The sequence below is a fragment of the Barbus barbus genome (assembly GCF_936440315.1).
Source record: "Barbus barbus genome assembly, chromosome: 33".
Classification (NCBI taxonomy): domain Eukaryota; kingdom Metazoa; phylum Chordata; class Actinopteri; order Cypriniformes; family Cyprinidae; genus Barbus; species Barbus barbus.
The window spans coordinates 17,985,734-18,009,000 of record NC_136761.1 but is presented as its reverse complement, the minus strand read 5'-3'; the positions used below and the strand labels follow the sequence as shown (position 1 = coordinate 18,009,000).

The following is a 23,267-nucleotide window of genomic DNA, read 5'->3' as shown; positions in this document are numbered from 1 at the left end:
TGTATATATGTATATATTTATATATATACAGGTGCATCTCAATAAATTAGAATGTTGTGGAAAAGTTCATTTATTTCAGTAATTCAACTCAAATTGTGAAACTCGTGTATTAAATAAAGTCAATGCACACACACTGAAGTAGTTTAAGTCTTTGGTTCTTTTAATTGTGATTATTTAGACTCACATTTAACAAAAACCCACCAATTCACAACAAATTAGAATACTTCATAAGACCAATAAAAAAAAAAACATTTTTAGTGAATTGTTGGCCTTCTGGAAAGTATGTTCATTTACTGTATATGTACTCAATACTTGGTAGGGGCTACTTTTGCTTTAATTACTGCCTCAATTCGGCGTGGCAAGCCCAGGTTTCTTTGACAGTGGCCTTCAGCTCATCTGCATTGTTGGGTCTGGTGTCTCTCATCTTCCTCTTGACAATACCCCATAGATTCTCTATGGGGTTCAGGTCAGGCAAGTTTGCTGGACAATCAAGCACAGTAACACCATGGTCACTGAACCAGCTTTTGGTACCTTTGGCAGTGTGGGCAGGTGCCAATCCTGCTGGAAAATGAAATCAGCATCTCCATGAAGCTTGTCAGCAGAAGGAAGCATGAAGTGCTCTAAAATTTACTGGTAGATGGCTGCGTTTGACATTTTTGAAATGTTTTCTTTACATGTAATGAATCTAAAATATATGAAAGTTACTTTTTGAAATAAGTTACAAGAAAAAATGAACTTTTCCACGACATTCTAATTTATTGAGATGCACCTGTATTTATATATATATGTGTGTGTGTGTATGTATATATATGTGTGTGTGTGTGTGTGTGTGTGTGTATATTTATGTATATATATGTGTGAGAACCTGAGAACCTGTTTCATATCTGTGGCCTACTCAGCCGATTTGCCAGGCTTTTAAGAGGAAAGCCCATTTCTGGCCCTGTCTCTACACGGTTCATTCCTTCCACTGTCATTTCTAGTGACACGAGTAAGCCTCAGGAGTCCAGTCTCCCTCCAACCCATATGTAGGCCTGTGATTGTATGAATAATCTCCAGGTCCCATATGGCTGAATATCCTGGTGTATTTGATCAGAGCAGTGATGAAGGGGTGCCGGCGTCACAGTGCGTTTTTTCTGCCATGTTTGTCGCATGCTCCCGTGGCATGCCTTCGCTGGGCAGACGCTCGCAATTTACCTCGTCAGGAGCATGTGGGTGCCCGCCGCACGCCCCACTGGCACGTTGACGTAAACAGATCTGAGCGCGGGCTGCAAAGCAGTCTTCCTCTGCCATGCTCCCTTGACTCACCCCTTCCTCAGCAATCACGAGCAACACTACTGTCATTTATAAACTTTTAATATCTGCTCCTGTGGGTAATGGCTAATTTCTCCCAGCACATGGCTCTTCATTAAAAGTTGATTTCTGTCAGAGAGTCTATCATATTAGCTCCAGTCACTTGGATGGGTATAGGTTTTATTCATTTATTTATTTTTATTTAATCTGCTGTGCAATTTCTATTTTTAATCACACCACAGCCGTTGACTGGCTGGAAGATCCGTCTCTCTCTCTCTATCTCTCTCCTGCTTAGCTCCGTTTATTTTCCTCCCCCTTTTTGTCTCAAGTGTGTTGCTCTATGCTAATAACACTATTCAGGGGCCTATAGCAAGAAGGACATTATTGATAAAGTGTGAAACAGCATCATGAAATTTGGATTGGAGTGCAGCTGGTGTGCTCAGAGAATGGCTCGCTTCGCTGGCGCTTAGCTGCTAGTTTAGTTCTTCAAGATGAGAAAAATCAATGCGTTTCCAGCTGTCTTTTTCTCTCCCTTTTCAGCCTGTTCTTTCAGGAACATGAAAGGCTTTCCATGTTCACCTGCTCCTCTCATTGTACTCCTTGAGACAACCACTCTTATTGGTGTTTTTTCATTTCTGTCATCTGATAAAGAAGATCAATGTTTTCTTTTCTTCTCCTGATATGAGAGTGCCTTCAGAAAATTTCTGAAATTTTAATATCTGAAATTTTAATATATGAAATTTAAATTTCTGAAATTTTCTGTTGCCAACTGAACCTGGCGGCAGTGACATCATTGGCAGGTCTTGTGCAGATCCCCTGCAATTACTCCGACTCGGGCCAGGCTGCGCCTGCAGCAGCAGCAGCAGAGATCATTAGCTCCATCATTACAGATGCTGAGGGAGGATGAGCCTTGCTTAACACAACCACGGCCTGGCTCTCACCCTGGCTCGCAAGGTCAGCCCAGGTCAACAGCATGCGATGAGTGAGTTTGTGTGTGTTTGCGGTGCTGGTGCTGGGCAGCAGGCTTGTTGTGCTGACTCTTCCACCTTCTCACAGTCTGTGTCTCGGTTTTCTCCCTCCCTCTCACTTGCATGCCTTTCGTTGGCAAGAAATCAACATTAATGAAGCTCTTGCATCTCAGGGTTCACTCAGGGTTCCTGCGCAGCTATATCAGACCATGTGTTTGTTTGTGTCTTTAGCTCTGAGCCGAGAGACCCGTCGCTAGTGTTTTACCAGGCGAACATGCAGGTTGTTAAGGATCAGCCTTGCTACAGCAGTAAATTACTTTCGTGTTGACAGGGCGAACATGGCTCACATTCTCAACTTATTCATTAGGTCCGTGAGGAGGATTCAGTTCTACTTTCTCCATCTCTGCAACCAATGGTGGGAAAGGTATGGGAATTATCCTGTATGAGAGACCAGTGGAGGAAGTAGAGGAGCAGCAATCTCTGCCAACAGTGACATTTTCTGCTGTCTGTATATAGAGCATCTGTTTCACCTTGAATGAGGTTGCACTTTCGGATCTTATTTTAAACCGCATAGAAGACTGTTGTGTGGCAATGTTGTGCGTAACACAATTATTTTGAGTCAAACTTGGAGCCTTGACAGCAAAAGTGCAGTGGCACGAGTAGCTTTCTGTAATACAAAGAAACCTAGTTGCATTTTTGTGTGTGCGTAGGCCGCTTGGGGTAGTGTGTTAACCAGAGGAGCAGCCGGTACACCAGATGTTCCCTCCCTCAGTGGACTTGTCACAGAGGGACCTTTAGTCTCTTACCTGCTCCCTGCTCCAGACCTTCTGCACTGGAGCTTTGCTCTGCCTTCTTTTCAGTCCTGAACCTCTCAGGTCTGACTGATCACTGTCCAGCTACTGCTTTATCTACTTGACCGAAGGGTCACACACTTTATTCTTTCTCTATTATTTCAGATACTCTTTTTTTTTTTTTTTTTTTTTTTTTTTTTTAAATACAGTATTTATGGTTATTTATAAGTCTGAATGAGAAGGGCCTAAATTATGAAAACCTTTTATTGTCCCAATTCCATACTAAATTTTTTTTTTTTTTTTACATGCAGGCTACTATCCCTCAGTTGTTGTGTCAATGTCACTACAACAACCAAGTTTTAACTTGATTAAAATAAAAATAAAAAGGTTTAATTTCATAAAACCTTAAAAAAAACATGCCTTTGATGAAATATTGGTAATGTTAATGTGAAGAAAATATGTAAAATGTGTAAGAAATATGTAAAATGTGAAGAAAAACCAGAGAAAATATCAACAAACTCCTAAGGTTTTGTGAGAATGTGTTGTTGTCCTATGTAGCATGTATCTGAAGGTGAGCTTCACTGCTTTCACTGCTTTCTGGATTGAAAGGTCAAATCTTATGCAAGTCACTGCAGAGAAATCTTATGATTAACATGGAAATCATTGTGCAAAAGTGTTTATTTGAGGTTGCAAAGCTTTAACCCTTATAATTCTGCATATTGTAGTGATAGTGGTGCCTGGGAAAAGTCATTCACAGTTGCTCAAAAAAAAACATTATTAGAGAAAAAGATCATTTGAAAGATAACTTCCATCTTATACTGTTACCAGATTCTGGTGTCATTTTTTTATTTATATTCCTAATAAAGAGTCCAAATTACAGTTTCTTCACTGGATGACCATGCTGAGGAAAAAATGCTGGCTAAAATATTTTTGTTTACAACATGCAGTTGCAGCATTTTATTCAGAACAAAAAAGTTTTCTCCATGGGCCATCAATCGTTCAGCCATTTGTAAACATAAACTTGTACCAATTTACACTTATTTTGAATGATGATCTTTCCTTTTGTACAGGATGGTATGAAAAAGAATCAGAAATGTTTGAACAAACAAAGAAGATGAGAGGAGGCAAGAAAGGTGCCGATTGTCAAACCAGTTCAGGGCATTTTGGCACATTGGTATGACTTTTAAAATGTATGTGAAGAGCCCTCTCCCAGTCTCTTTGGAACACAAATAGCTCCCCTCCACAAAAGAACGCGAAATGAGGTACGAATTGCCGGTAAATTATTTCCTGTTCTTGTGGATAATAGGCTACCTTGTGTAGCCTTTGATTTTCTCTTTTTGTCTCCTTCCTTCTGTGTTTATTCAGCCATCTCTCTGCAGCTCTGCTGGAATCCATATTGATAGCTGTCAGGCGGTGTTGCCAGGCAGTAGGGAAAGGGGGTTGTGAAAGTAGGGGAAGGGGGGATGTTGTATGGAGGGCACATCTGTCAGATCTCATGGCTTGACCCATGCTGTGATGCGAAGGGTACTGTCAAGAGATGGGAGAGAGCCAGCACAGGTATGCCCAGTGCATGCACTGTCCTCAGGCTGGAACTGGCTGTGACACCCTAGTGGAATGGTGGGAAGGGAAAAGAAAGCTCCCTTATGCACTGAACTGACAGGAAAGATCTGTTCACTGCAGAGTCCTCACTTGAAGGCCAATCCTAATTTGATCAACTCTCAAATGTGTTTTCTAGTTGGGAGTAATTGTTCTTGTGGAATTTACGGACTTCCACCGTTGAGTCAAATATGTATACTCTCTGCTTTTTTGATTGTGGCCAAAGATGAAGGTTGGTGAACCTTTAATACTAATTGATCCCAGGAAAGGCTTATGGCAGGGATTTCCAAGAAAGCAGGGGAGAGGGATGAGCAACAGGATCAGGAGACCTGTTTTTGCAGTGCATTTTCCTCCACAGCGCTATTGGTTTTGACCAGTAATGGGCACCAGTGCCCAAATACATGTTTTTTGGTCTAACTGTGCTAATATTGCTTTGAAATCAAAAGGCAAGAGAAAAAACACGGGATATTGCAGGTCTGCGGGAGGTTTTGAATGCGGGCAACACATTTTTTTCTCTGTAGGTACACGTTTTGAGCTGATGGGACTATGCGCTTATTGCCGGCAGGTGTGAGTCTCACATTTTATCTCACCCGCTCCCCTGCAGCACATTTCATGTAACGACATTATTACCGGGAGACTTAATCAAACTCACTAACAATAGCTCACACTGACAGACGTCCAGGCAGCTGGTGCATAATGCTCTGCGAATATTCACAGTGCCCCAGCAACCCCGTCTGCCCACTTAATCAAGTTCTCTCGGTCACACGGGGAACAGGAAAGCGAAAAGGTGGAGTGGGACAGCACTGCTCATTGAAACTACAGCCATTCACTGAGGAAGAATAAGGACAGGAAGACACTGGGGAACTCTATAGGTCTATTTTATGGCTCAAAGAAATATGAATGAAAATTCTGGAATTATTTATACTCATTCTCATACCTGTATGAATACTCTGGCCACTCTTTTCACTATTATGAAATTTAATTAGAACAGAAAGTTATTCACTGTCCTACATCCTTGACATCTGATTTAGTTCACATTTGGCCCAATCGCAAAAGATCTGGTTGCAGCAAATAACAACTTAAAGGGATAGTTCACACAGAAATGAAAATTCTGTCATTAATTACTCATCTTCATGGCATTCCAAACCCGTAAGACCTTCATTCATCTTTGGAAGGCAAATTAAGATATTTTGATGAAAACCGAGAGCTCTCTGACCCTCCATAGACAGCAACACAACTGAAATGTTCCCAGGCTCAGAAACGTAGTAAGATTCCATGTGACATCAGAGGTTCAACCGTAATTTTAAAATCTACGAGAATACTTTTATCACAATGCGTCAATGTGTCGTTTACATACAGATGACAGAACGCATGCATCGTGATACTCTCTCCACAATGGCGGCGCGCCACGACAGACGGAATGAGGAGGAGAAGAATTGTTGAATAACTTCATTAATTTTTGTTTCCGATGCACACAAAAGGTATTCTCGTAGCTTCGTAATACTACTATTGTAACCCCTGATGTCACATGGACTTTTTTACCAATGTCCTTGCTACGTTTCTGAGCCTGGGAATATTTTAGTTGCGTTTCTGTCTATGGAGGGTTAGAGAGCTCTTGGATTTAATCAAAAACATCTTAATATGTATTCTGAAGAAGATGAACGAATGTCTTACAGGTTTGGAACGACATGAGGGTGTGTAATTAATGACAGAATTTTCATTTTTGGGTAAAATATCCCTTTAAATTTTGGTTTGTTTATCACTCAAAGCTGTAATATGACTATATCACATTTTTAGCTTATTGTGCTTTTGCATGCATATACAGAAGTTACAGAAGTACAGAATAGCCATGGCACAGAGCTGTGTTGCGTCTTGCATAGCATCATGGTCATATTCATGCTAGCGCAGTTGTTGTCCTGTTGTTATCATCCTGTTTGGGCGTGCTCGGGCCCATGTAGCTCTATAAAAGAGTGATGTAGAGCCTTAGAGAGACACTGTGTACTGCACTTTATTCAAGAATGCTGACTTATTTATAGGTGTTGGAATCGTGCTGTTTGCTTGTTTTATTGAAAAGCTTGCGGGTAAAGTGGCGACAGGCTGGCATGTGAGTGTGATCTCTTGAGGGCCCCCCTGCAGAAATATTCTTCCCGATAAATAAGTCAGCGTTGATGAATATTTCATTTACATGCAATCCATTGTCACCCGCAGGTCTGCGGGGACATGTCGTCGCTCCACGCACACAGCAAAACAACCTCCCCCCCAGGTCAACCAATACCTCGTTGTTGGCATTCTGAAAGAGACGCTGTTGCAATTCTCGTAATTAGCTCAGCCCGCGCGTCTATGGTTCTGACGGATAACATGGCAAAATGTGTATGAGACTTTTAGTCATGCGACATCTGGCTGCATTTTATATCACCTTCACAACTGCATCTGAGCAGCAATCGAACTGATTTAGTGATGCATTTGTCACTTTTCATATGCCAGAACATATGGGTAGGAGAAGCATGCATAAGAAAAGTTTAAACCCCCTAGTTAGAGAGAAAATAGCTTGTACTTTTATGCCCTGTGGTGGAGGGAGCAATAAATAGCAAGAAATGCAGCAAGAAACAGAGTGGTAAAATATGAGAGGTTGCAAGCTGAAGAGAGTCAAAAAAGGAAGTGGAAGGACGTGACCAGTTGAGGAGTCAAACAGTAATTCTGGGTGTTCAAGATAGCAATAGAGGTACGAAAGGAAGATGACAAACCATCAGTGGACGAATTTGCTCTACACAAGCAAGTTCTTTCAAATCAATATTTCAAGATGTAAGCTCACCCCATTCCTAAAAGAGATCACTCAGTCCAGACTCTCCAGACAGGTTCTTTGTGAAAATGGCCCTCCATGATCTTTTTGCTCTATTGGTGAGAGAAGAGATCCACAGAAAGATGACTAAATAAATAAAGTGCGAGCAGAATGTTTTATTTAAGTGAAGGTCTGCATTGTGTATTCTCAGATAGAGTTGAGGCATCAGCAATCTCAGGCACAGGATTAAGAGACGGCGACTTTTGTTTGGTAGCTTGGAAAGATGTTACTCTAATGGATTCGCTGTAACTGTTTTCACTGTGTGCGAACTTGGATAGATGGGTCACCTGTTAAAGTTTGATTTAAAATTCTGAGTGTTTGCTTTCACATGCTTCCTTTTTTATCTCAACATGAGGATGGGTTTAGTAAACAGACCGCAGCTGCAGTAATGGTCTATTTTTGCCCCTTTGTATATTTCATTAAGGAAAAGAGTCTGTTGGACACGATTCCCTTGGCATTTTTAAAAGTCTCAGTGTGACTGAGCTGCTTCACTTTCTTACCTCGGTCAGTTTCCCATTGGGAGGGTAGTTCAACCACAAATTCAAATTCTGTCATTATTACTACAAATTAAGATTCTCTTATCATACTCGCTCTCATATTGTTCCAAACCTGTGTTTTCTTTTGTGGAAAACAAAATGTGATGTTTTTTAGCATAAAGAGTTGTACTGATAACTCTCTTCTATGCGTTTAGACCCCATGACTACTGAGGATTTCAAGTTTCAAAAATGACATAAAAAGTATCATAAATATCATCGATTTAGTCCATATGACTTTCATCATGCAAAATTAAATTGATACAAGTCTATCCCTGCAGTAACCTGTTACCAATCAAAAACCTATAAAGTCAGAGCTGAACTCGAAGACCAGATCAGTTTGCGTCATCTAAAGAAGAAATGTTTTTGAATGTTTTTTTATTGAATTGAATGAACTGATTCATCAAAAAGATTCAAAAGTATTATTTGTTCATAAATACATTACAGTATATTAGACAGTAGTCCATTATACATTGATGCATGCCAAAGAGAATGACTTGTTTAATTTTAAGTTAATTTGACAAACCTATAGAATAGAATAGAATAGAATAGAATAGAATAGAATAGAATAGAATAGAATAGAATAGAATAGAATAGAATAGAATAGATTAGAATAGAATGCAATACAATAGAACTTTATTGTCATTGTTTAGGAACAACAAAATACAGTTTATCAATCGGCTTCAGAAGATTTGGAGTATAATGCATGAGTTGTATGGATTACTTTTATGATACTTTATGGTGTTTTGCTTCCTTTTTGAAGTTTGAAAGCATCTGTGCACATTCTTTGTCGCTGCATGGACATTTTCAAGATTTCTTCTTTTTTGTTCCCTTGGAAGGAAACTAATTGGTTTGCAACAACTTGAGGGTTAGTAAATGTTGACAGAATTTTCATTTTTTAATAAAGTAACCTTTAAAGGTAATTTTCATTTTGATTTTTGATTTTTTTTTTTTTCTCTGATTTGCTGTATGACTTGTTTTCCAGCACTCCTCCAAGAGTAATTAAGATTTTCGAATGGTATCTTGAGACCTTGTTAGCAGAAAGCAGCTTTATCACGAACATCCCTCCATTTCCCCATCCTTCCACCCCACCACACATCACTACTCCATCACCCTCATTTTACATTCCATGACAATCTCACCCACTGATTTACTGCAAGGCTTCCATCTTGTGTTTGCCTGTGTATGTTTATCATGTGAATTTATAGAGCTCTCCCCCCTCAGTGCTTATGTGACATCAGATTTAATGGACGAGGAGACAGAAGCATGTCTGTTCACTCGTGTCTGTTCTGGTCAACATGCGGTTTCTCACTCACACGTTCTTGATCCATCCAAAATACAATCACATTTGAAAGAAGAAATAGGATTGAAGAATATATCGATCTATGTCATATCAACACTATCCATCTGTGTTTATTTTGCTATCTGGTTTCCCCATGATAGTTTTTTTTTGCAACCACACCAGCCATTTTCTTCCTCTATTTGTTTAGTTATCCATCAGTCTATTTACCTTATCATGCTGCCAAACCATCCATTTATGCTTCCATCTGTCTGTCAAACAATATCGTGGTATCCATTTGTCTAACTATCTTCTCTGTCTACTTACCCCACTGTTAATCAAAGCTTCTCTCTAACTGTGCAGTTTTCTTTAGCTGGGGAATAGCATTGGTCTGGTTAAGCTTGTCTTAACTTCTGATTCATGCGCCCACCTCCGAGTGCATGCATAATCACAGCTGATAATTTACTCAGACTTGCATGTTATGGATAAACAACATTTTATTTTGTGCTTATGTTGTATGTGGACACACAGGTCGTTGCTCATGAAACCCAGCCCTGGCTGGTCTTTAATAGGAGCTCATCCAAATGCTCATTCAGCTGGCAAGCCAGATCTCTGCTGGGTCACTATCAGTTTTGAGGGATCAGTATGGTGCTTTGGTGGCTAGCGCACATGATCCTAATGGATTAGCCACTCACCTTTCCTGAGCTGAACTTGGGGGGCAGTGTTCCCGCCAGAGGTCCCATCTGCCCCCCATGTTTCAGCCATGATGGTAACACAAGGCGCCAAGAACGACAGTTTTTGCATCTCAATTTATTAATGCTTTTACATGCACTTCCACTTTTGAGGAAATATAAACTAACAGGTTAAATGGTCTATCTATCTATGTCTCTATCTGTCTGTTAATAGTTTTTTTCTTTTTTCTTCTCTTCAATTAAACTGTTTTCTAGTTTAATTAAATAATCAATATAATTTATGTAATTATTTAATAATTCCATGAGTTAGATGCGCATTTTCATACTTTATTTGTATAATTATGAAGCTTGACTTATTTATAGTTTATTGCATTTCTTCAATCATAATACATGAGTGTGTGTGTGTGTGTGCATGCATGCGTGCGTGTTTTTGTGACATATGAGGACACAAATTAGTATAATGACATGGGTATGACATAGGTGTTACAAGGAGAAGGTGATTTATGAGGACATTTCCCCATCTACCCATATTTCAAAAGGCTTATAAATCATACAGAATGAGTTTTCTTGAGAAAGTAAAAATGCACAAAGTTTCCTGTAAGGGGTAGGTTTAGGTGTCAGGTTGGTGTAGGGCGATAGAAAATTTGGTTTGTACAGTATAAAAATCATTACGCCTATGGAATGACCCCACAATTTACAGAAACAAACATGTGTGTGTGTGTGTGAGAGATTCAGATGCTTCTCTTTGACTGGGATTGTTATTTGATGTGTAATGATTTGTCTCATTATTCATTAATATTTACTTATTGAATTAAATAATGATGGTAACACTTTATTTTAGGGCCTCTTAACTAGTTGCTTATTAGTATGCATATTACTAGAATATTAGCCATTTATTAGTAGTAATTAAGCACATATTTATGCCTTATTCTACATCCCTAATCCTACCTAATACCTAAACTTTTAACAACTACCTTACTATAAATAAGCAGCAAATTATGAATTTATTGAGGGAAAAGTAGTAGTTAATAGTGAATAAGTGTTCCCTATTCTAAAGTGTTACCATAATGATTTTAGCTCAAATATTCAACTATTTTGTCAAACTGCATGCATTTACGTCTAAGCTTAAGTATTTTGATCAATTTTTAATGGCTTATTTTAGGGCTAATATACACCGATGGCTTGTAGGTAAAGTACATAAACATATTCAACTTTTTTTTTTTTTTGGATGGAACGTGAGTGTGTGAAAGCACAAGTGAAATTTGCCTCCCTACAGTTCTGCAGAGGTGATGATTAGTGCTGTAGATTAGCCTTGGGCTGTAATTTATTGGAAAGTATTTTTCATCTGATGGTTTGATGCATGTGTGTGCCTTTGCTTCCCTGCTCCCTTCTTTTAAGTTACTTTTTGTTTCAGATCTTAAATTCCGCCATCTCTTTTGAAAACCAAGCTGGTCCACCACTCAGAGACTGTCTTGTCCGTCTTGAGGATACCAATGAGAAATCTTGGCAAGTGTGACCGTCAGCCGTTTGATATCCCATCAAACATGGCCCTACTGCTGTGCATGCAAAAGGGAAAGATACTGGGCCTGCCGGCACTGGACGCCAGCCGTAGTGTCTCGCCCTTTCCCCTTGTTTGTCCCGGGAAGAGATCTGTCACGGCCTTCCTGCTGCAGAGATAAACTAGTGCACCGCTCTCTCTCCACTAAAAATAAGCATTTGTTTATCGACATGTGTAGTGATTTCCAGCTCTCCTGTGCCATATTGTGTGCCGAGCTGTCAAGAAACATTACTCTAAGGCCTGGCTCTCCTTTCAGCCTCTGACCAGCCGAGAGAGTGCAGCCAAGCAGGACAATGCAGAGTGCTGGGGGGCAACAGGCTAGCAAGCTTTCGCAGAAATCTGCTAAGACGTTGCCTTTTAACTAAGGCTGGGGACCTCACTCTTTATCAAGAGCTTGAAACTTTAATGCATTCTTTAAGGTAGAAACTGTGGAAAGTGAAGGGCAGTGCTGGTATCAAATATCTGGGACACGTAGCCAAGGTAGCTAGCGTCTAAATGGAGCATGGCTTTGATTGAAAGGCATATTAGATAAAAGGGGAAAAACTCAGATCTGCACTGACCGATTTTGCCATATTTTAATTGCTGCTTTACTTCATTATTTTCATTAGTCTGAGTCTTAGCAAACTGTCAGATTAGACGTTACACATCTCCCATCTTTGTTTAGAAAAGGCTCTGAGAGAGATTTAGGGAGAATGCAGACCAGACCTCCATCTTATCTCAGCTCTCATCCATCTTAGTTTGATGAGGAAAGCTCATGTTTGCAAGCTCTGCTAGTGGATCTGCGGTGGCTGAGTTTGACAAATGCCCTGCACTTGATCTAAACATCCGTAATTTCAGCAGAGCGTGGTTACTTAAAGCAGGACAAGAGTCTTGTCTCGCTTGTGTTTCTGGTGTCTCTCTTGCTTTAGTTAGGGCAGAGAATGCACTTAAGAGCTCACATCTCAATGTGGAAAACGAACCAAGATATCAGCCAGTACTTAAAGGATTAGTTCATCCCAAAATGAAAATTCTGACATCATTTACTCCCTTGTGTCATTCCAAATCCGTATGACTTTCTTTTCACAAAAGGAGACATTTTAAATAATGCAGTCGGTTGTTTCATATAGTTGCAATGAACGGGGACTTGAGCTCAAAAGAGTGATTGATTTGCTAATCAGGCATCACTACTTCTCATGGACATTATTCAGTGAGCACTGACGTAAATTTCCAGTGTTTTCCTTACACAAAGCTACTGTATGACTTTAGAAGAAGAAATAAAGTGCACAAATTGTATAAACAATATTTCAGTCTTTTTTGTTCCAGTCCTCATTTACTTTTATTATATAGTAAATAATCTACTGTAGATACTTTTTCAGAAGGAAGAATGTCATAAGGGTTTGGTCTTTGTTAGACATTTTTGAGTAAACAAATAATTTGAAGCTTTTAGTGTATTTATTAATGTTAAGATTTTTTGATCAGACGTTAAAGTGATCTTATTCCCCAAAGTACACAGCAGGATTTTCACAGCATTATTTAGTGTTAAATAGTTATTATTTCCTTTTTTCTAGCACTGAACAACATCTTTTTTCTCATTGAAAAGACTCAGGCCACGTTTGATTAAGATACAGCTGCTTTTTAAAACACTAATTAGACAACCTCAAATTAGACCCTGTTATGTGTCATGTATGCATTATATATACAGTACAGTGGTGGCCAAAATTATTAGAACACTAGTGCTTTCACCAGCTTAAAAGGGTTTCAAGTCAGTTATTTCTATCTTTTGCTGTAGTGTGTCAGTAGGAAATATCCGTTTACATTTCTAAACATTCAATTTGCCATTAATTATAATCCAGTGAGATTTTTGTTTGCTCAAGGAGTCTGACAGCAGCTAGTGCTCCACACAGAGATCTGATCTCATCATCATCCAGTCTCTCTGGAATGACATGAAGAAACAGAACAAACTGAGACAGACTAAATCCAGAAGAACTGTGGCAACGTCTCCAATATGCTTCAAGAAACCTGCATCCATCCATCCATCTATCGTCATGGCCAAAAATATCAGTAAATATGATCAAAGAAGGCTGTGAAAATTAATCTGCATTGTTAATCCTTTTGATCTTTTATTTTAAAAAATCCCAAAACTCCTTTTATTTGATAAGAATTTAAAATGGGAAATATCATTATGAAATAAATGTTTTTTCTCAAATACACGTCGTCCACAATTATTGGCAACCCTAGAAATTCTTATGAGTAAAATATCTCTGAAGTATATTCCCATTCATATTCACAATTTTGAGCACTGCAGGGTGATTATGAACATGAAATTATCCAGCCATGGCTTCCTGTTTCACAGAAATATAAATAGGAGGGAAAACAAAGCCCAAATTCCCTTAATCATCCATCACAATGAGACAAAACAAAGAATATATTTCTGATGTGCTGCAAAAGAGACCACAGCTGGAGTATAGCGGAAAAAGTTGAGTCTCAAGGTCAGAAAAACTTTTAAAAAATTGTCAAACAGCACCTACATCACGTTGTTTGGGACGGTTTCAAAAATTCTCCTAGCTCATCCAAAAACAATCTCCAGCATATTCAATTATGAAAGTGAAAAGTGACGTGACATACGGCCAAGTATGGTGACCCATACTCGGAATTCGTGCTCTGCATTTAACCCATCCAAAGTGCACACACACAGCAGTGAACACACACCCGGAGCAGTGGGCAGCCATTTATGCTGCAGCGCCCGGGGAGCAGTTGGGAGTTCGGTGCCTTGCTCAAGGGCACCTCAGTCGTGGTATTGAGGGTGGAGAGAGCTCTGGACATTCACTCCCACCACCTACAATCCCTGCCGGCCTGAGACTCGAACCAGCAACCTTTGGATTACGAGTCCGAATCTCTAACCATTAGGCTACAACTTCTGAATTATCGAATGAGAAGCTGACATCTGATTTCTTCAAGCGGTCGTATTTACCACGTTTACTATGGTTACGTTAATGGCTAGCGTGCATAGTCTTTTGCATCGCTTATAAATGTTTCTGCCTTGTGTGGTGATCATAATCCACATCGGATCTCAAACAGATGTAATTTCAAACACTCGCTGCTGTCTGATAGTGAGTTTTGAGCTAAAATTATTTAAAAAGACTTTAATGCTGGTGTTATACAGCGCCCTCCAAAAGTATTGGAACAGTAAAGTCAAAATTGCTCTGTTGACTGTGGAGTCGAGACATTTACAAATATGATTAAAAGATGAATATGAGACAAAACCACAGAATGTCACGTTTTATTATTGGGTGATTCAACACATAGATGTTTTACCAGCTAAGAAGTTCAGCACTTTTAGAGTTTCATCCATATTCTACAACACAGATTTTTTTTCTTCCTCGAGCAAACAAACCAAAATGCAAAAATACTTTCTGCTGTGACACATATGCCCACTTATGTTTTAGCTTTTACCATTTTTGCCACAACAGATCAAGGTTCCAAAAGCACCCTTTTCGGCTGTCTCAGGGTCAGGCACATCTTTGACCTTCCATTCTCCATTTCTGCTGCTAAAGTAACCTTCCCAACTTATTCCGCTGCTGCTTTAAAACAATTACTCTCAGCTTTGTAGGAAACCTTGGTTTGTGCATCTGTAGGTCATAACATCCTCTTTATATTTCCTGTTTCTGGTGCTCCATTACCCATGGAGCTGGAGTCTGGCAAAGGCATGCTGAAGATGAGAAGAGTAGATAGCTGCTACTGCTGCACTGTGCTCTCTCTCTCTCTCTGCCTCACCTCCCTCTATGGCCCACAAGCGGTAAACATTGTGTGTTGACATATGGCCCTCACAGATTTAATCACCTTTATTACATTTTGTCACTGGAAAAATATGAAGTGATACAAGGTTGCACATTATGGTACGTGTATGTGTGCGTGTGTGTTTTTTCTTGGCGCAAAGGTCTATCTGAAACAACAGATGCATAACCAAAACGTTTTTATTTGAAAATATTTGCCTCTGCGCATTTAATATTTATTGCATACATACTGAATATTTGAATTACATCAAACATGTAAATTATTCACTGTCATAATTACCTGTGTTTATTCACATAGTTACTACTTGACTGTTGATTGAAGCTTAGTTGTTATTCATGGAGCAAACCTTGTGCTAAAGGACTCTCCTGATGATGTAACTTCATGTAATTACAGGCAGATGACAGTAATGCAAAATCCATTATGTTGTTTAATCTTTTTAGAAGAATGCACAGGGGGCCAACTGGGGCCTATCACTCAATCATACAGTGAAAGTGTCGGATAGGCATACAAGCCTACGCCGACGACTCAGTCCTTTGTGAGTGTTTGTGTGCTTTTTTAGTAACGTGTTGTTTGCCAATCTGTGCTAATTCCATGATCCCCCTCTGCAACGTATTATGACGTTTTGATCACGTTTCACTCCCCCTCCTCCATCAACACTCACTAAACACTGAGAAACAATAGCATCATTTAATTAAGTCCTGGAATACAGACATTTCTCTAGTGTGAAACCAAATGTTCTTATTTTTTCATCAATCTTTTTCACTCCCATTCTTTTTCTTTGTGCATCCAACCTAAAGACGTTGCCTCCGGGAAAAGCAGGTAAAAAAGCCGTCAAGCCCAAAAGCACTTGACAGATTTGTGATCAGTGGCACAGTTCTCTTGAAATTGTCTAGTGGTGTATTTTTATCATGGAAGTGAATGCTCACCCTTTAGAGAATAGCTTCATTATGTGTCCCCCAATAGAAATCGCTGCTGGTTGGTGTGATTGTTGCTGTAGATTGGGTATTTTAGACTGAAGTGCCTGAGATCAGAAACTTAGAGAGCTTTTCAACCCAATTAAGAGAAGGAGGGAGGTCTGTTGTGGTGGTTGGTTTGTCTTCTCTGCCCATTTGTTTAAAGTATAGCGCCCCACCCAAATCTCATCTTCAATCTGTTGAGCTCAAGCAATTATCTGAAGTATTGCTCCAAACGTTATTTTCCCTGTCTGGCCAAATGCTCCAAACGTCCCTATGTTCCACTCTCAAACAAGCCATAATACTTTCAACCATTTTCAATTTGGACCACAAACTTGAGGAACTGCCACTAGCCCTCCCAGATCCCAACAAGACTGCAGTCTGTGTGGCACCTTCCAATATACCTACAAAATAAGCATATTAGAAGCAGTTGGCAAAACAATGGCAGTGTTTGGACTAGGACTTTGTTTAGCATCTCTTCTGTCATCCACTCCCTCGCTTTCAGTGGGGGTACTTTCTCTGTTTAATATTGTGTTGTTTTTTTTCCCTTCTTCATCCTCAATGGTGTCACATTGAGTGTGTAGTCATGACATGAGGAACCATATTACCCAAGCAATCTTCTTGAATGGTGGCTCAACAATAAGAATTTTCTGTCACTTTATTTTAAGGTCCAATTCTCACTATTGATTAACTATTATCTACGACGTTTGCCTCAGTAAACTCATAATTACTGCTTAGTAAGGTAGTTGTTAAATTTAGGTGTTAGATAGGATTAGGGATGTAGAATATGGTAATGAAAAATATGTACTTTATAAGTACTAATAAATAACCAATATGCTAATAATATGCATCCTAATAAGTAAGTAGTTAATAGTGACAATTGGTCCTTACACTAAAGTGTTACCGGATTTGTGTTCTGTAAATAAGTTTGGATTTTTACTTGTCCTGTTAACATTTTAGTAGTAGTAGCAGCAGTAGTATAGTTATTATATTAGTGGCATATATAGATAGTGGCAGACACTTTTATTCAAAGTAGCTCACTTTGCAATCAACCTATGCTGTACATTTATCAGTATGCCATCATGCTTATTGTTGAGCCCTGTAAATAAAATCTGAAATAACAGCCTATACTTTGACAAGTTCTAGAAATGTATTTGTTTTTATCACTGCTGTCAATGTGCAGTGCCCATTCAGTTCAGAGAGAAAGGGATTGGAGGCCTTCAGGCGCTTGGCTTTTTGAAGTGGAAGTGGATGAAAGACTCTGCCATCATTTCAACTCATATTGTATTTTCCATGCAGAGTTCAAAGTTCAGCGTCCTCAACTTTTACCAATGCCAGAGGAAGTTGTCCTGCAGAGAACTGCAGATTTCCTCTCTCCATTTGTACTCTGTTTTTCATTTATCTGTTCCTCTAACCACATCTCTTCCATCTCTTTGTATTACCCTCTTGCTATTAGCATTGTCCCTCCCCTGTGGTGAGTATCCTTGTTAGGACAGATTTATACGTCTACTGAAGCTTGAATTAAAAGGCTCTAGGCAAACTCAAAAAGGGGATTTGTTAGCACAGAGCGTTTGCTCTTGTATTCAACCGACACTGAGCTTTCGACTGCACTTTAACGGTAGTAATAACAAAAAAATAACAACTTGGCCATTGTGGCTGTGTTTTATTTCACCTTTGTCTTTTACAAAAATTTCTTTGCCCAGACAAAGCCATAAAACTGCCTTTTCAAAATGATTTCTAGCTTGTTTTCTCATTGGCCCCTGCGACTGACCTTGGCAAGCGAGCTGGGCTTCAATTTCGTTTGAAGTATGAATCCACCTTTACTGTGGTGCCCACTTGCTCCTAACTCATTACCTGACATGATGAATGAGGCCTGTTCCATTAAACTATGCCCAGCCCATGGTGGCATGGGCACCTGGCACTGAGTAATGGCAGTTGCACGGGCATACCTGCCAGGGTAGGTAGGAAAGGTGTGGCGGCTTAAGCATGGAGTTGGCTCTCGAATCTGCAGGGGAAATAGGAAGGTTGTCCACTCCATCTGCCACACGGCCCCCACCCAGCCCCTCAATACACCTTGTTTGGAGTGGAAAGGGCCTTTTGTGTGATTCTATAATGGGCTGGCCCTTAGTTGCCAAGTTAATCTAGCACATTTAGTACTCTCCTCCTTTATATTTCTACTGGCCTAGTTTCAAAAAAAGAATCCACTTAAACCATAGAATCTCGTAGTTTAAACAGGGATAGTTCACAAAAAAAATTAATTTTGTCATCAAAATTTTGTGACAGTGGAACACAAAAAGAATTGCAAAGAAACTTGAAGTCTGAACAACACTGGACCCCACTGAATTGGAACAACAAGACAGAATTTCAATTTTTGGGTGAACTATCTCTTTAAATGCTACACGAACCTCCTATGGGTGTTTAGATAATTACGTGCAGCTGTGTACGCACTGTTTTGTACTTGTGTATGGGTGCGTCCCATTCAGTGTCTCTTCTCCAGGCTGTGTTGTTATAGGTGGGGATCTCTCGACTTCGAGACTGGAGCAGGAGCTCAGTGGTGTTACTATGACACCAGACAAGAAGCAGCTGACTCCAGACCATCTTATGTTGCTCTCTTTTTAATCAGTTTCCTTTGTTGTGTCCTGTCTTCTTTCTAACTATTAAATGCACTCCCGTTTCTCCCTGTCTCATATTTGTCTGCTGCAGTTGAGAACACACCTAACTGTTCTGTTCTTCCTTGTTCTCTTTTTGAACAGACAACCGTCGCACTGGTTTGGAAAGATCCCGTTCACGCCACAATGCAAACCCTATGGTCCGATGATCGCTTGCCGGCTAAGGACGTTTGCCAAGTGCCAAAGACCCAAGAGTGGGGACAACACTGAGGAGGGCTGAAGAGGAATGGAGAGAGAGCTCTTCTGCATTCGCATACATCCACATCCACACATACATGCATACAGAACGCAGAACAAACGTCAAGATGTGCCTCACAGCTCCAGATGCTTCAACACAGGATCAATTGACCCTCACTTCTCTATGAAACCTTATAGACAACATGCTCATTGTGCATTGGGCCTATCCAATTTAGCGGTGTTTGTTTGTTTGTTATTTTCATGATTACGCCGGTTTTGTTTATATCTCAGCGCATCTCACCAAGCTAACTCCCCTGATCTGGCTCACGTCCACCTTGCTATCTGCAAACAATCAGTGATTGGCTGCAGTTTGATCTCTCGCTATTGGATTTTTCGATGCACACACTCTTGTTGACAAAAGGCCAAAAACACCATAAAGGACTGCGTGATTCTTTATGCATATCAGCAAAGGGACTTTATTTGAAGTGTTGATTGAACAAAACCTTGAATGATTCTCCCTGCCCCCTTTACTTCTTTTGACAGAAAAAATAATATTTCCAGTCTGTAATTCTCACCATCAGCCATTTAATCTCTGATCACTGCCTCTCTTTATATATTACAGATCCTATATATGTAGCGACATGAAAAAAACAGCTGATATTAGCTTCAGTGTTACTGTGTGTACACATTTGTGATGTGTAAGAGCTGCCAGTGCCACAAGGTACCTGAGGTGGTTGAAAGATATTGCTCTTTATCTACGGTAAACACTTCAAAGATTCGTAGACGTTTCTCTTGCAGAGTCAAAGGTTTTATTAAGTGAATCTGCAGATATGCGAAGCAAATGCGAATCAAAGAGATGCCATTCATTTCAGTTTTCAAACATGCCACTGGTTTTCTTCGTGATTTCTTTGTAAGTCACTGTGCTTTTAGCTTTTAGCCCTCTTGTAGAAGAGTATTTTAGTGAACTGTAGCTTAGTGTTTTTTCAAGATTCGCTGGTCATCTTTAAGAGCTCTCTCTTACTGACCTGCCGCATTTACCTCTCCATCTTAGCACTGAAAACTGTCCAAAACATTACAAAGAAAAGTATTTATCAGATTTAGTTTCAAAGCTTATCTTTCACAATTTGCAAAATATGTATTTATTCACAGTTTGCCAGATTTCGCCCGAAGCCTTTTATATGTGAACATTAACCCAATTCCAATGAGGAGTCCTTTTGAATATGAGGATGTTCAGCCGTAGACGGTGACAGTGAGGCGATGTTCACAACATGGTGGCTGTCTTCATGTGAAAACCATTAGTGAAATCATTCCGCCACCTCCCCTCACTCTTGCTTGTGGCATGAGTAGTCATTTTCCATAATGTCCCCCCCCCACCCCGACCCCATGTCCATAACACCGCAGGCAACAGTATGTAAAATAGTCTCTTATGGGTGACTGGATTCATACTGACTCACATGCCACGCTGAAATATTCTGCATTTGTAAATGAGGGGAAACTGTTAAGTTTGAGCACCCAATGCAAGCATATAGTGTACAGAACACAGTACTGTTAAACAAACCGCTGTTAGTCAGGCTTTGTCCTCTCACTGTGTTTGTCATACACTCTCTCAGGAGAGAGAGGAAAGGTCGAGATGCAGCGAATCGCAATCCATTGATTTGCTTTTCTAATTAAAACTGCCCTTTGAATGGTTTCCAACACCACAGAACAGAAGCTCTCATGGCTCTCACTATTGGTTATTTTAAACTCATGTTAATAGTAATTACAGCATCCACACGCTGTCAGTGCAGACACCTCCGACATGCATTGTTATTTCCCAGTCAGACTCCAGTTATATATATTATGTGACTGGCAGAGGCACTGGCACAAGATAATTTGTAATCCTTTTTGAGTAGAATTTTTTTCTTTCTTTCATGAGGTAAAAAGTTACTATATGAGATTTCATACAATGATTATGAAAATGAATGAAAAATGGGGGATTTTCGTTTAAATCACACTAAGATCTTCAATATGAAAGTAAAGTGATGAATCACAACTAGCAACCATTCAGACTCTGAAAAGATGTAGGGATGTCGTCATTTTTACAACGCTAATATCAAATGTTTATGAAATTTTCTTCAAAGTTGTGTAATTTATAGATTTTTGTTTTCTCTTTCCTAAGAAAACATTGTTTTATACCAGTGATCTTCCTCTCCGTCTGTGATATTGGTGTTAAACTTGTGTATTACTATAGGCTAATATATATGTGCTGTGTATTTGATAGAGAGTATATCCTAATGCAGGTTAGAGTCTGCAGGTGACTGACTGTGTAACATTTTAAGTCAGATCCAATATTTTAATTGGATGTTAGGCAGAGACCAGAAGCAAGCAAGAAAATATGAAGTTAGTAGTGCCAATTTGGGTCCTCTGCTGTCTCATTTATTCACATTTGTTCAATATTCTCAGTTCAGATTGTATGATGGTGCATTTTAACTTGTTAAATATAGACCTGGAGCGATCTTTTAATTTGTGATTTCTTTGCATATCATTGCCAAAATAGACTGCTTGCATGTACGGTAACCGTTCTTGACAAGTGATTCAATCTCCATTCTCTCCGAAGTCTCCTCCAGTTCTCTCTTATTCCCTCACATTATAATTGGCGCTTGGAACAAGATCAAAGTTAAATGGGTGAGAACAACTGCGACTGTCTCAGGACATTGTTTTATTTTTTAGGTAACGTAAGACTCCATAGCCCTGCCTTTTTTATTTTCTTGACATTGTGTTTATTGTCTTATGAGCAATTTATATTTGTAACATCTTTTAAGTTTATTTTTATCTGTGACTAAAAAAAAAAAAAGTGAAAATGGTTATGCACATTGTTCCTGAGTATGTAACAGAATATCATACTAAATAATAACCACTTTCTCAAAAAAAAAGTCTCTTTTATTTCCATAATGAGTTATGAATTATGTCTTCTCTTGATGCAGACTCATGCTGTGGTCTAACCAGCCCCTAAAGCACTAAATGCTGTCTGAAATTTTCCAATGGTTTTATCCTAACAACTAAACTCAACAAGGCAAATGTCAGGACATTCGGTCAGTCAGATGAATTTGATAGACTCATGTAGACAAGAGACAAGACTGCAGTCAGGTGAAGTCAATAAAGAACCAGAATTTTCATATCTTGTGGTGGAACAGAAAAATATTTTAGCAAGCAGCGGATATATGAAATAAAGATGCTTTAACATGAAGATGAATCTGAAACCACCAACATCCTTTTCTATGCCTTTTTAGTTGAATAAATTGCTTAAAAGATATGATTAAAATCATATATTCTATATAGAGATCATACTGCCAGAGTGTGGGCCATTCACACATTATTCATATACATAAAAAATGACATTAGAGTAACTAGAATAACATTTTAGTCTATTAACTCTACCTGACTCTGAAAACTGTAGCCGCTGTCGCATCGAGTTTGACATTTCATCAATATTTGATTCTGTGCTGAACTTGCTCATTATGCTAGGTAGATCCGCCCACAGTGAAATCTCACTAGTCCAAAATGTGTTAATGTAAACTGTATATTAAACATTAAACATATTCTGACTGACTGTGATCACTCTGTGCAGAATAATCACTTTCAGTACACTCCTAAAAATAAAGATTCTTAATTGACCCTTCGCAAAGACCCGCCCCCCCTTACTACGTTCAACATGCTCATGCCACACATCACGTTTTCACACAGTGAAAAATACATTGTGGAGCGATGAGGAAACACGCTGATAGACAAGACAGAGCAGGTTACTTTTTGGTATGAAACAAAGTCTAAGTTTTAAATTTAGTCATTTTTAAAAGAAATTCAAACAATAATACAGTTTTGTGACTGATCGCTCTAGCGCCTCTGTTCAAGCGGTGCTTGAACTGATAATCTCTTCCACTTTACTAGTGAACATCTAAAGGTATCTTGTTGCAACCTCAAAAATATGTCAATACACACCATTTTTCAAGTTGAAGACCACCAGCGTATATCTACTCTCCTGTCTGGTTTGTTTGTTGGACAAAATGGCAGATTCGGCATCATGATTGGTCAGATCATCTGTCAATCAAACTCCCAGTGAAGGGTCAATTGGCATTGAGGGTTCTATGAAGAAGCTTTAACATCCTATTTCA

At 39.3% G+C, this 23,267-nt stretch overlaps 1 protein-coding gene across 4 annotated transcripts in view; it reads left to right on the top strand.

The window, feature by feature from the left end:
• LOC306853180 (protein diaphanous homolog 2-like) overlaps positions 1 to 22,022 on the top strand; it is a 446,875-nt gene extending 424,853 nt beyond the window's left edge. For 3 of the 4 annotated variants that reach the window (XM_079390392.1, XM_079390393.1, XM_079390391.1), the window contains one exon: positions 19,027 to 22,022. In XM_079390392.1, coding sequence (XP_079246518.1) covers positions 19,027 to 19,091 — 65 coding nt within the window. In that variant the 3' untranslated portion in view covers positions 19,092 to 22,022. The remainder of the gene's footprint in view (positions 1 to 19,026) is intronic. The other variant, XM_079390390.1, reaches the window with a different exon arrangement.
• The last annotated feature ends 1,245 nt before the right edge of the window (positions 22,023 to 23,267 follow it).